Source organism: Gobio gobio, assembly GCF_949357685.1.
Source record: "Gobio gobio genome assembly, chromosome: 20".
Lineage (NCBI taxonomy): Eukaryota > Metazoa > Chordata > Actinopteri > Cypriniformes > Gobionidae > Gobio > Gobio gobio.
This window is the reverse complement of record NC_137113.1, coordinates 27,378,181-27,390,829: the sequence shown is the minus strand read 5'-3', so window position 1 is coordinate 27,390,829 and position 12,649 is coordinate 27,378,181. Positions and strand designations below refer to the sequence as shown.

General features: G+C 38.2%; 2 protein-coding genes across 2 annotated transcripts; both read right to left on the bottom strand.

The window, feature by feature from the left end:
• Positions 1-4,721: 4,721 nt before the first annotated feature.
• On the bottom strand, positions 4,722-7,706 carry pvalb9 (parvalbumin 9). The gene is made up of 5 exons (XM_079801108.1): positions 7,435-7,706; positions 7,015-7,082; positions 6,783-6,915; positions 6,067-6,176; positions 4,722-5,550 (listed from the first exon to the last, which is right to left on the bottom strand). The coding sequence occupies exons 1-5, from the start codon at positions 7,491-7,493 to the stop codon at positions 5,525-5,527; spliced, it is 396 nt and encodes a 131-aa protein (XP_079657234.1). The 5' UTR covers positions 7,494-7,706; the 3' UTR covers positions 4,722-5,524.
• A 2,088-nt stretch (positions 7,707-9,794) lies between these two features.
• Positions 9,795-12,417, bottom strand: LOC307116753 (parvalbumin alpha-like). The gene is made up of 5 exons (XM_079801110.1): positions 12,107-12,417; positions 11,611-11,678; positions 11,074-11,206; positions 10,862-10,971; positions 9,795-10,757 (listed from the first exon to the last, which is right to left on the bottom strand). Exons 2-5 carry the CDS (start codon positions 11,669-11,671, stop codon positions 10,732-10,734), a joined length of 330 nt encoding a protein of 109 aa, XP_079657236.1. The 5' UTR covers positions 11,672-11,678; positions 12,107-12,417; the 3' UTR covers positions 9,795-10,731.
• Positions 12,418-12,649: the final 232 nt, after the last annotated feature.

Sequence of the window (12,649 nt, the reverse complement as noted above, 5' to 3'; positions counted from 1 at the left end):
AGACCTGATGGACATTAATGAAAACTGTGTGGTCTTTCATGATGTGTGTTTGAATTTGGATCTAGCGCTCTCTCTGGATGCGCTGTGGTTTCTTCTCCCTGGAGTAAGAGTTATCCAGCTATCCAGCTTTAAGGATTTGGATGTGCCCAGTATCTATGCAGGAGAAGTTGAGGATACGCCACCTCACTCTCCTGCCTACGAGGAGCTTGTGGAGGTTTTAACTCGTGACGTGGCCAAGTTCAATATCAACTGGCCTACTGAGAGGCAGGACGTTTGTCCCAAAAGAAAACAGTACATTCTCAATCTCCATGTTGGGGCCTACCATTTATTTCTGATATCCACACTGAGGTGTCGAGATCATTGAAGAAACCCTTTTCAGCCTGGCTTTACCGTCCACAAGTCCCCAGCTAATTATTCTAACTATCGATTCCAACTAATTATTCTAATTATCCACTATCGCCGGAGTCTTCTGGTACTCCATAAATACTGTCGTTTCAGGAGGCTAAAAAGTAAGTGGTAGCATTTCAACACTACCTCACTTGCTGATCACTGTTGGGCGGGAGCAACCCCAGCCAGCTCCTGCACAGCAAAAAGAGAGCATTGCAACAGCCGAATTGCATTGTTTTCCTGTTAAAACTGTTAAGATGCTTTGAAATAATCTGTATTGTATACAGTGCTATTTAAATAAAGGTGACTTGATGCAGAAGCACCTAACCCTGGTCAAAAGAATCTACAGTATGTACAGTATAAAATCTCTATAGAAATTCCCCGTCAAACATGGAAACCCAACAATAATGTATTAGCCTTCTTATGCTGCCAATACATTGTGAATTCATACAAGTCCTTCACAGTGACCAGAGGGATTTTGAGCCATTCCTCTTCCAAAACAGTGGCCAGTTCACTGTGTGATACTGGTGAAGGAAAACATTTTCTGACTTGCTCCTCCAAAATACCCCAAAGTTGGCTATGAGAGTGACTCCTGTTGGATGTGGTTCATCTTACGTGGTGGTAAGAGGCCACAACCACTAGGGAATACCGTTTCCATGAAAGGGTGTACATGGTCTGCAACAATGCTTAGGTACATGTAAAAGTAAAATCCACATGGATGGCAGGACCCAAGGTTTCCCAGCAGAACATTGCCCAAAGCATCACACCGGCTTGCCTTCTTCCCATAGTGCATCCTTGTGCCATGTGTTCCCCAGGTAAGCGATGCACATGTACCCGGCCATCCACGTGATGTAAAAGAAAACGTGATTCATCAGACCAGGCCACCTTCTTCCATTGATCCGTGGTCCAGTTCTGATGCTCACATCCCCACAGTTGGCACTTTCGGCGGTGGACAGGGGTCAGCATGGGCACCCTGACAGATCTGCGGCTATTCAGCCCCACAGGCAACAAACTGTGATGCACTGAGGCCTTTCTATCAGAACCAGCATTAACTTATTGAGCAATTTGAGCTACAGTAACTCGTATGTTTGATCGGACCACATGGGCCAGCCTTCGATCCCCACGTGCATCAATGTGTCAGGACTGGGTTGGATGAACAGAAGCGAGGACTCAAATTCAGGTGGAATCTTAGATTTATTAAATGAAAAAAACTAAAACAAACTAAAATTTACAAAACATCAAGATCAGGGAACAAGAAGCCAACAGGAAGCACATGACGAGAAACAGAAGACAACGATCCAGCACAGGACTGCAAACACAAGGAGATTTAATAGGGAACAAACAAGGCAGATAATGAGGGAAAGCAGGTGGGACAAATTAACCAATAATCAGATAACAAGAGGGGTGGGGTCAAGACAATAGACAGGAGAGCACCTGACACAAGGAACAGGTGCTGAGCCATGTGCTCACTGCAAACATGACAAACACAAGCACATGGCCAACAATGACTAGTGATGGCCAAATGAAGCGTTTCGAAGCATTATTGCTTTCTGATACAATTGTGTCGAAAATGGTTCATTACTCGAAGCTTCATTCAGATAAAAATTGTAGCACCATCTCCTGGTGAAGTAAATGTAATGCAACAAAGCTGACAACCATAAAATGCAAGTTATATGTTAACGCCCCGTTTATTACGTGTTTACCGAGGCGATCAAAGCTGAAGCAGTGTTAGTGCTGTGAAACTCATTTATGTAGGTGCATTTTACAGATACTGATGAATTTAATGTGTTCACCTTGATAATAAAACATTAAGCATGATGTGTGTGTGTGTGTAATTATTTATTTAGACAAGGACAGAAGATCAGACCAGCTTAAAAAAAGTTGGAAACCATCACAGAAATTCTAATGGTTTCTATTAAAATACCAATAGGAACCATTGGCTTTTACTATTTAAACCACTACAGAATTATTTTTTGTAGTGTGTTTGGGACATATTCCATTAGGATTTAATGCCCCCACCAATAGAACCCAACACATATCAGTAGAGACCCACAGAGACCACTATAATTACCATTACAACCAATACAATTCCCATGAAAACCATTAAATCCAATAGAATTCCTGTAATGGTTTCTATAGTTTTTTTTTTTTAGCAGGGCAGTAGCATGTGTGAAAGCTTTATCTTGTTTAGCTTTGTACTTGTATAATGTAGCAGAGGGTTTTTGAAGTTTCTGTAGGCTATTTGATGCATGTTTTTATGTAACAATGTTCATATGTTCTCTAATTAATAATAATAAAATAAAAAATGTGGCAGAGGGTGACACTGAAATAAACTCAATCCACTCTCCTCAACAATAACGCCGACTACTACAACCCACGGTGTTGCCATGGTTTAGCTTCACTTTTATAAGAAATTCAGTCCGCCAGGTTTCAAACCTGTCAACACTGGATTGGGCTGTCAAAGCAGTCTGGTGGTTCACTACAGGAGTGAACCAGTGTGTTTGCTTCAGACGTCATTTTCACGTGACTAATGACGTAATGATACAAGCTCCGAAGCAGTGGTTCATTGCGAGGACCGTTCGAGTTTGAAGCAAGCTTCGGAGCGCCGGTGTCAGACGTAACATCACTAACAATGACAAATACCAGCCATGTGCTCACACAAAGACAAGACAGACATGTGACACAATGAGCCTTGGCCCCATAGATATACATAATAAAGGCTAGATGTCTCGTCCGCGCTGCTGGCAAATGGACGTCGACGTCCGCATCTGGCGGCCATCTTGTCACAGTCAGCTCGCTCACTCGTAACATTGTGGTTTGATGGTGCACATACTTTTTAAATAACCATAACTTGCTCAATTTTCTACCGATTTACAAACTGTTTGGTTTGTTATAAACGTCAGAGATGCAATTATGACACTGCATACTTATGCATAATTATTCATAATTTGTTCAAGCATCCAGGATTATAGCCACGTTAATAACGTTCGTAAGAATTTTTTCAGCGAGATAAGAGCATTTGTGTTTGTGCAGAATACTCACCTTACATCAGGTACCACAGAGCCCGCCAGAAAGCTTGCCTGTGACAAGATGGCCGCCGTTGATGACGTTAGAGACTCCGCCGTAAGACATCTAGCCTTTATTATGGATATCTATGCTTGGCCCGCCCATGACTCTGCTGCCGGTTCACCACTGTTCCTTCTTTGGACCACTTTTGATATACTGACCACTGCATACAGGGAACACCCCGCAAGAGCTGCAGTTTTGGAGATGCTCTGACCCAGTCGTCAAGCTATCACAATTTGGCCCTTGTCAAACTCACTCAAATCCTTAGGCTTGCCCATTTTTCCTGTTTCTAACACATCAACTTTGAGGACAAAATGTTCACTTGCTGCCTAATATATCCCACCCACTAACAGGTGCCGTGATGAAGAAATAATCAGTGTTATTCACTTCACGTGTCATAATGTTATGCCTGATCTGTGTGTGTTACACACTATATGTTAAACATTAAATATATAACCTGAAACCAGTCATTCTTTTACTGTGAAAGGATATTGTTTGTTGTACCTCCAATTATATGAGCCCCAGGTACCTAAGTAGTAAAGTTTTGCAACACACCAGTCCAGTGGTTACAGAAATTGTCTTGTAAATGGAATGTTGGAAGTTAAATAATCCAAACATTGTTATGTTTAAACATGTGACCTCTTGCTGAATAATAAGCTTTGTAGTATAATTTCTGTACAATCTCCCCCATTAGTTGTTTGTTAAATCTAACATATTTGGCCATGCATACTGGGATTATTTCAGTGGATCTGATGCCATTAAGGCACATGTTTGCCTGGCTCATTTTGGTCTCTGGGTTCAGTGCAGAAAGGGGATAATCAGAAACCAGGATTGATGCAGCATTTTCAATTCCATTGTTCTAATGGGCTAAGCGGTAACCTGAGCGGGATATCCTTGCCATTCAGTATTGAGAGGCCCTCTTCACTGAAACGTACACCTGCTCTCAATGTCTGTACCTTTTGTGCCTACTTAGTCTGCTTTACATTTGAACTCCCTTGTTTTAAGGCTTTGGTTACATCTAGGATTTAAAGGTTTATAGTTTGCAGTGAGCTATATTGTATTTATTGGAAGACAGAAAAAAGAATAAAATGCACTGCCTGCCTGCAAATTTTTTTTTTTTTAAAAATCAAAGGACCAATTGAAATAACTTGACTAAAAGATGCTATGCCATCTCCATCCACACTGCTAATTCAACAAGATGTTTATGAAACATTGCAAGTTATGTTCACAAATGATTTGAGATCCATTTATTCTGTTTTTATTGTTTTATATCATTGCACTTCAAAGGTTTGCAGACAATCTGAGCATAACAATCTGAAACAAATCAAGGATTCCTTCTTTTGGGTTTTACCTAAGGGCATTGGAACATTGTTAGTATTCTGTATTAATTTATAACAATTATTCATATTTTTAAAAAGCAATCTCTCACAGCCCACATTATACACTACTGTAGGCATATTATTGTCATATAACTGCAAAATAGCGATGCTGAAGCGTGCAAGGTTAAACATGCTTTCTGAAATGAACTGACTCGAGGAGACTATCAAGAATGACTTTACTTGGCTGTTTGTATGAATTAGTTATAAGGTTGTTAAGGTCTCTTTAATGTAATAGATCTCACCTTTTGCTGATGTACGGTGTATATTACAAAAGTAAAAGTGCATTTTCTTTGTTTTGTGCTTATGCGTAGTGCACAGATGAATAAACTGTAGCTTGTCAAAGCTTAACGTGAAAAATGTCTAACAGAGTTAAGTTCATGCACAGTCACATACTGGTAGTTAACTTATATGTGAATATCAGAGAATAACAACATATCTTAAATTCTAGATTTATAAGCAGATTTAAAACACAGTAAACAAGATGCATCAGTTTAGTGACTTTATTTAATTTTCCCTGAACAGTTTTGTCATTGGTCATTTGGGTTGTATCGGCCAACAAAACAGACACGTGTATGCAAAAGTCAAGTACATTTACTTTATGTGCTGATTCTTATTTTGAAAAGAAATCAAGTGTAAAAAGTCAAATGAAAGATGAGGCTGCAGTGCTTATAGCTGAGGGCTCCAGTCGTCTTTCAGGATAACACCATAGTCTGGAACTCTGTAGAGGAGGAACATCAGGATTTAAAATGTAGACAATGATATAGACCGATTTAACTAAATCTGTTCTAGTTTCAACATGTCCTAAAGAGGTGATATAAACACTAATAAATGAATAACGCTAAAACAAAACTCTGAAATCTCTTTCTCAGTCATTTGCATGCTGCTTTCAGACTTTGTATTGTCTCAGACCGTGCGTGACCGCTACTCAGGCTTGAAATAATAATTTGAGGTGACCCTGATCTTTGATCCTCTTATGCAATGCAGTGCTAGATTTTTTTTTCACTAGAGTTTCCATGATCTAAGACAGCTGTTCAGTCCTAGCACTTCAGTAATGATCTGAGAAATGACATAATAGACATCAAGCAAAGGACATAATATAACAGAAACAGATGCAATGTAAGATAAATACTCCCTTTTTCTTTTTCCATCATTTTAAAGAAACAAACTGAAATCGTATTAACTGTACATATACAAAATGGTAAAACATGCAGATGCATAAAACAAATGAAGTTACCATCTACTCCAATCCGGCCGTCGCTATCATCATCTGCAGCTGTAAGGAGGCTCTTAATCTCCTTTTCTGTCAGGGTTCGTGCCCCCGGGAAAAATCTCTGAAGAAAGAACCTGATGCACATAAATCCATTGATAAGAAAAATGAAGCGGTCATCACTGAACTCTTTCTCTCCTACTTCAGATCTTCTATGCAGTCACACAGAGCTGAACGCATCAATTAAATGGTCAAATATGATCTCTTTCACCTTTTCTGGCTAAAATGTGAGCTAAAAATGAAAGCCTCAAAGCTGTGAATGTCATCTCTCCAGCCCTGAGTTCTAGTCATTACATAATGCAGATAAATCACATAAAGCAGGGACAGAAAAAACATAATGACAGCATCTGCATGGATTACATTTGAAAAGGGCTTAGTTTAAATGGAACTCTGGTATTATCAGGTAAGATGTGGACATTTAATGTAAAGCTTAAGCGAAAGTGATTCTCTTTATGCACCAGATTTCATGCATGTCTATTGCGAGCATAGTATTTTTTAGCATTAGAAGTGCTTTCTCTGATCACCCTGAACAACAAGGCAGCATATTGACGCCATAAAACTTTAGGAACTGTGCCTCGAGTAACATGAAATTAAAACAACATGGCTATTAGCAAACATTGAAATCATATCACATTCACAGTTATTTTTGATGTCACTCATAAATTCAGTATAAAACAACATACTTGAGCTCAGACTCCTCAATAAATCCACTGTTATCCTCATCTATGATGCCGAAGACATCCTTCACCTCTTGGGGACTTTTCTGGCTCAGGCCACAAAGTTGGAAGAACTTTTTATAACAAAAGGAGTCTGGAGCTGTTAAAGAAAAGCATATGTGATAATCTCAACATAAGACAAAATTGTTGTTATTATTATTAATAATTATGATTATTAATTGGTTCATCATTGTCGTACCTTGGCAGTCTTTGACAGCATTTTCAATGGCTTCAGCTGAGAGGATGGAAGTAAGTGACATATTCAAGCTGTTGGAGAAAAAAACATTTTAGATGTTGTACTCTTTATGGATTTGTAACGAATTATGTTTATATATTTATATAATTGTACAGTTTGTGAACACACACAATTTAAAGAATTGTCTTGTTCAAAAATAATAGCCTAAGAAACATAAAAGGCAGATCATTTATATCATTTTAAAATCGTCATCATTCACATTCTAAAATGTTGTTTTGTTTACATGCTCATTACACTAAAATACCCTATTTATTCTAGTCTACTTTCTGTCACTTGTCATCTATTTGCTGAAATAGATCACTTTAAACAAAACAAAAAAATAGTAAAACGTTATTTGATGGTAAGCGGAAAGCAGCATCTGACCTGTGAAGAGTTCTCCTCGCGCTGATCCAGAGGAAAGGCTGTGTGATGGCGCCTCTCATCCACTGACAACTTATATATATATGTATATGCTAATGGGACGGACAATGAGAGATGCTTGGGTTACCTGTCCGTGTATCAAATTCGTGTTGCACAGCTCGACTTGAATTTCTTGCCTAACTAATTATCCTTTACTATTTAAATGAGCCTCAGACCGAATGCACACACCTGCACTTCGCTCTAATAGTGCATACTTGGACAGAAACGCTGTGTGTGTGTGTGTGTGTGTGTGTGTGTGTGTGTGTGTGTGTGTGTGTGTGTGTGTGTGTGTTCGCGCGTGCGTGTGAGTCAGTCTTATCACTATCGTGCCTCTTGTTTCTCTAATGAATATATCTGTAATCAATTACTTTAACAAAGAAAGGTTGTTTTTTTTCACTTTTGCTGTGACTTTTTTGTAAACACATTTATAACGTCTCATCTCATTGGACACACGCACACATGATAAATGTTTGCTTTTGCTGTGAGTAAGACATTTCTTGTAAACACAAAGATTGTTTGTGAGGCTACGTCTCATGTACATTTACATACAGTACATAAATAAAATGTATATTCATTTTCATAGTTTTTTATATTTATAATGACATTAACACATGAAATGATAGTTCCATAAATAATGATAAATAAAAACTTTCATAATGTCGTCCTCATTCCTTCTAAATTAAGTGTCTTCACTTTTTATTACTTTGTCATTTTTAAACTTTATAGTGACATTTAATGGATTCACGCTACACATTTTACACATTTTACACACTAGGCCTATATATATATATATATATATATATATATAGCTAAAGGAACACTTGTTATTTAGTTTTTTCAGTAGTGGATGGCTTTATAACGTCCACCCTGCATAATTGTGTACTGTACAGAATGTTTTAACATCTTAAAATGTACTTGATGCATTAAATCATATATCAAAATGAAAAAGGTTGCCATTTTGTGGAATGACCCACATGCACAGGCATTGATTATGACCTCGTGTGAATCACCTTTGACCTGTTTCACAAGATTTAGTTAACTTTGTCATCTATTTTGTGCAACATACCAGTTAATTAATAACAATATACTGTAAGATAGAGTATTTGATGCTGATGTTTTGCTGTTTCACAATTATCTCACTTAGATTCTTATGCTTGATTTATTGGTTCGTTTGGCAAATGAAATAGCTTTACATGTAATGAGATTCACTTTGTCTTTGTTTTAAATGAGTAGTCCAATCCATTTAGGTATAGACACTGAGACTAATCATCTACTCATGCAACTTGACACTCTTCACTTTGTCACTAATCTGACCAATATCAGACAGAGTAATGATTGAGCTTACAGACAAAACATTTTCTACATCATTTACTGTTCAGGAAAATCAGTAGAATTCAAAGAAAAGAAAAAAAGTAGCTTGGTAATGGACAACTTACTGAATCTCATTATGTGAGAACTGAATAATACTCAGTTTCCATATAAACCATCTGTGTCAAAATCCACTACATTATTTACATATTTGAATGTAATGCATCAAATAAAAAAAATGTTTATTGTTTTTTGCAAAGATGTTTTATGATAATTTCGCAGATATGTAGAAATCTGGAAAGTGGTGAAGAAATGGCATTATCAAGTGCCTGTGGCCTGTAATGGAAAGGGGAAGACAGGACATTGGAGCTGCACCAATAAACTCTAATGCACTGAACTGACTGGTAGTGTTACGGTATAGTGATCTATCCTTTTACATTCTCTAATTTGTTGGTACAGTACAGCCAACATGTCTTGTGCTGTGTTTTGTTGAGTCTGGAGTTGACATTAATAACAAATACAAAAAAATAAAACAAATGACAAATGATTTAAATTCTAAACAAACTGCACAGTTTTGCCTTTGATAACTTTGGTGTTTGAATCAGTAAACTAGCAAAAAAAGAAAACGAAAAAAGTATACAGTAGAGAGAGGCTGCTGGCAAGTGCAAGGAAAATGTGGCACCAGACGCCACCTAATGGCGGTCACATTGTATTTCAAGATACCTACCTCAGTTTGGTTCCATGCATGCTTTTTAAAGTCACCATGAAATCAAAATTCGTATTTCTTTATGGAATATAACCCTATTTATTATAAATGATTGATCTGTGCACATATTTTATATTTTAATCATTATTACTTTTCTCTTCTTCTCTTCTCTTCTCTTCTCTTCTCTTCTCTTCTCTTCTCTTCTCTTCTCTTCTCTTCTCTTCTCTTCTCTTCTCTTCTCTCCTCTCTTCTCTTCTCTTCTCTTCTCTTCTCTTCTCTTCTCTTCTCTTCTCTTCTCTTCTCTTCTCTTCTCTTCTCACATGAGATCACAGTAATAGCAAACCACAATAATCCAATGATCCAATCAATTCAAGATGGACAAAATCAAGTCCTGCCTTAAAAAAAATGTTTTGTTTGAGAAGCTGTTTCATTTGGATATACATCAAAATAGGCAAGAAAAGACATTCCGTTTCATGCTGTCTTTGAAATTTGCTACACTTTACTAAATCTTTCTATTCTATAGTATTACTGTAACACAGCCATCTATTAGTCTGTTTGATCCCAGATGCACCTTTTATAATTGAAAGTAGCTAAGCTACAATGGCTGCAGGGATGACCACAAAACCCGAAAGACTAATTCGCCACAGGTTCCCTCGAGATTTTCCTGTGGGTTTTTATAATGGTGTTTTTCAATTTATGAGTGAAATAAGGTCTGTTTTAAACATAACTTGACGATACTTTAATGTTTTGCTCTACAGTGTATATTACACACACCCATATCTAAAGTGTGAATTTTGAAGCAGTTATGTTTATTCGTGACTATATGAATGTTTGGGGTGTGAGTAGTTTACGTTGTAGAGAAAAATGTTAAGTATCCTCAAGTTGTAGGTTATGTAAAAAAAATATCGAGGGAACCAGTGGCGAACTAGTCTTTTGGATTTTGACATCTTCCTTGAGCACTCTACTTGTAATATATTCAAACAATAAAAAAGACAAAGACTCAAAAATGAAAAATAGTATTTATTTTCTCATTGTCCTTTCCCAAAAACGGGATCAAAGATTTTACAGAAACCAACATTCATATCTACAATGCGAAAGATCATGTGTCGTTGACAGTCATTGTGGACGGAGTGCAGCATGGGAGTGGACAGTCAGGGTTGTGTATAAAAATCAGCCACTAAGATAAAAAAGTGGAGATCTCAGGCTACGATACTTGTTGTCAGCAAAAGTTGTTGGTCAGGTGCCATTTATGACTTGACCAAGACGGCAAACTCTGTAAAATGAAGGAGGAACAATTAATCAGAAGACATTGTTGAGCGGTTGAAATTATATTTGAGCAATTATGTATTTATATTCAACAAGAAGCAAATTCCTCACCATCAACTCCAATCATGCCATCACCATCAGAGTCTCCAGCTTTCAGGAAGGCCTTTGTCTCTGCATCAGTGAGTGCCCTGGCGCCAGCAGAGAAGTTCTGCAGGAACAGCCTGAAGAGCACAAGCAAACAATCAACCTCAAGCATTGTTCGAGGGTTTTAACCAGTAGACAGGTCAGTTTAATATGAAAAAGCAATTTAAGACCGGACTAACTTGAGCTCATCCTCCTCAATGAAGCCACTCTTGTCCTGGTCAATGACAGCAAAAGCCTTCTTGATGTCCTCAGGACTCTTGGCGGCCAGGCCAACCTTGGCGAAGAAGTTCTTGAAGTTGAAGGAGTCAGCAGCTAGAAGGTAATTTCATCAGGTTTTAAGCATGATGGTGGAGATAAATGGTAAAAAAAAAACATCTTCAAGGGTCTTGAAAAACATGACATGCTCTAACAAATTATATTTACACCTTTAAATGAAAATTCTGTCATCGTTTTCTCACCCTCATGCTGTTCCAAATCCACACGACTTTCTTCCATGGAGCACAAGGAGATGTTAGGCAGAATGACAGTCTTAGTCACCATTCACTTTCATCGCATCTTTGTTCATAGCTACATGAAAGTGAATAGTGACTGAGACTGTCAGTCCCTAACATTCTGCCTTTTTATTCCACTCAAAAAAGAAAGTCAAGTGTGTTTGGAACAACATGAAATTGATATTCTCGGTTGTTGGTCAAAGGGACCAGAAACATGCAGGTTACCTTGGCAGGCCTGCAGGGCTGCAGTGATGTCAGCTTCTTTCAGAATACCAGCGAATGCCATGATTAGCCTAAAAATGGCAGAGGGTTTCATTTTACTTTGACATTAATTTACAGGTTATAGGCTACATAAGCGCGCACACACACCGCATTTCAATTTAATCAAGAAAATTGACATTTCAGCTTTATAATACTCCAGGCACCCCGATCATCAGAAATGATTTGCTCCCATATGCTTGGTAAATCAACATAGAGTGTGTTATGATAAATCCCACCCAGTCCTGGAGTAATCAAACCGTTTAATAAAGCGCAATATCCAAACACGTCCAAACTCCAAGACACAAATTATTCCCACGCCAGGTGGCCGAGATTTAAAAGGTCAAACCATCCTCTCCGGATCAGCCCAAAGTCGTAGCCTATGCCGTTGATGTTCGTCGTTTTTCTTTCTTCGTTGCAAGATATTGTGAGCTTGTGTAGTTTCATCTTTGAAGACACTCACCTCTTGTTGTCTTTAGGGTTTGAGTTTGGATTCACAAAGAAAAAACTGGCTCCTGCAGTGAGCACCAACTCCGTGGCTTCCACTTTATATAGCCTACCACTTCTCAGCCGAAATATAAGGCAAAATGTAATGGACACCGCATGGGAGGCTGTTGGTTGAAAAAATTGTTCAGTAGTCAGGGTGTTCTATTTATATGCTCTTAAATGAGGATGCTTAAAATGTACGTATGTATAAGTCCTTAATATCGCGCCGGCTAATAATATACGATGCTGATATGGATGAAAGCCCCCTGTAGATGAACGGCAAGAGTGAACCAAGAGAGAAACCAAGTTCACTGTACAGTCGTGTAACTGGGGCAAATCATCTCACACGCTCACGAGGAAGCGCATGAATCACAAATGAACCCATAATAGGCTACTGACTTTTCCGTATTGTGTGCTTTGGAAATGTAAGGTAAATGCAAACGCAAAGGTAAACTTCTTTCTTTTGCGTATACCGCATGGATGTGTGCTTCTCTTGAGCACCTCTTGCCAACATCACGTT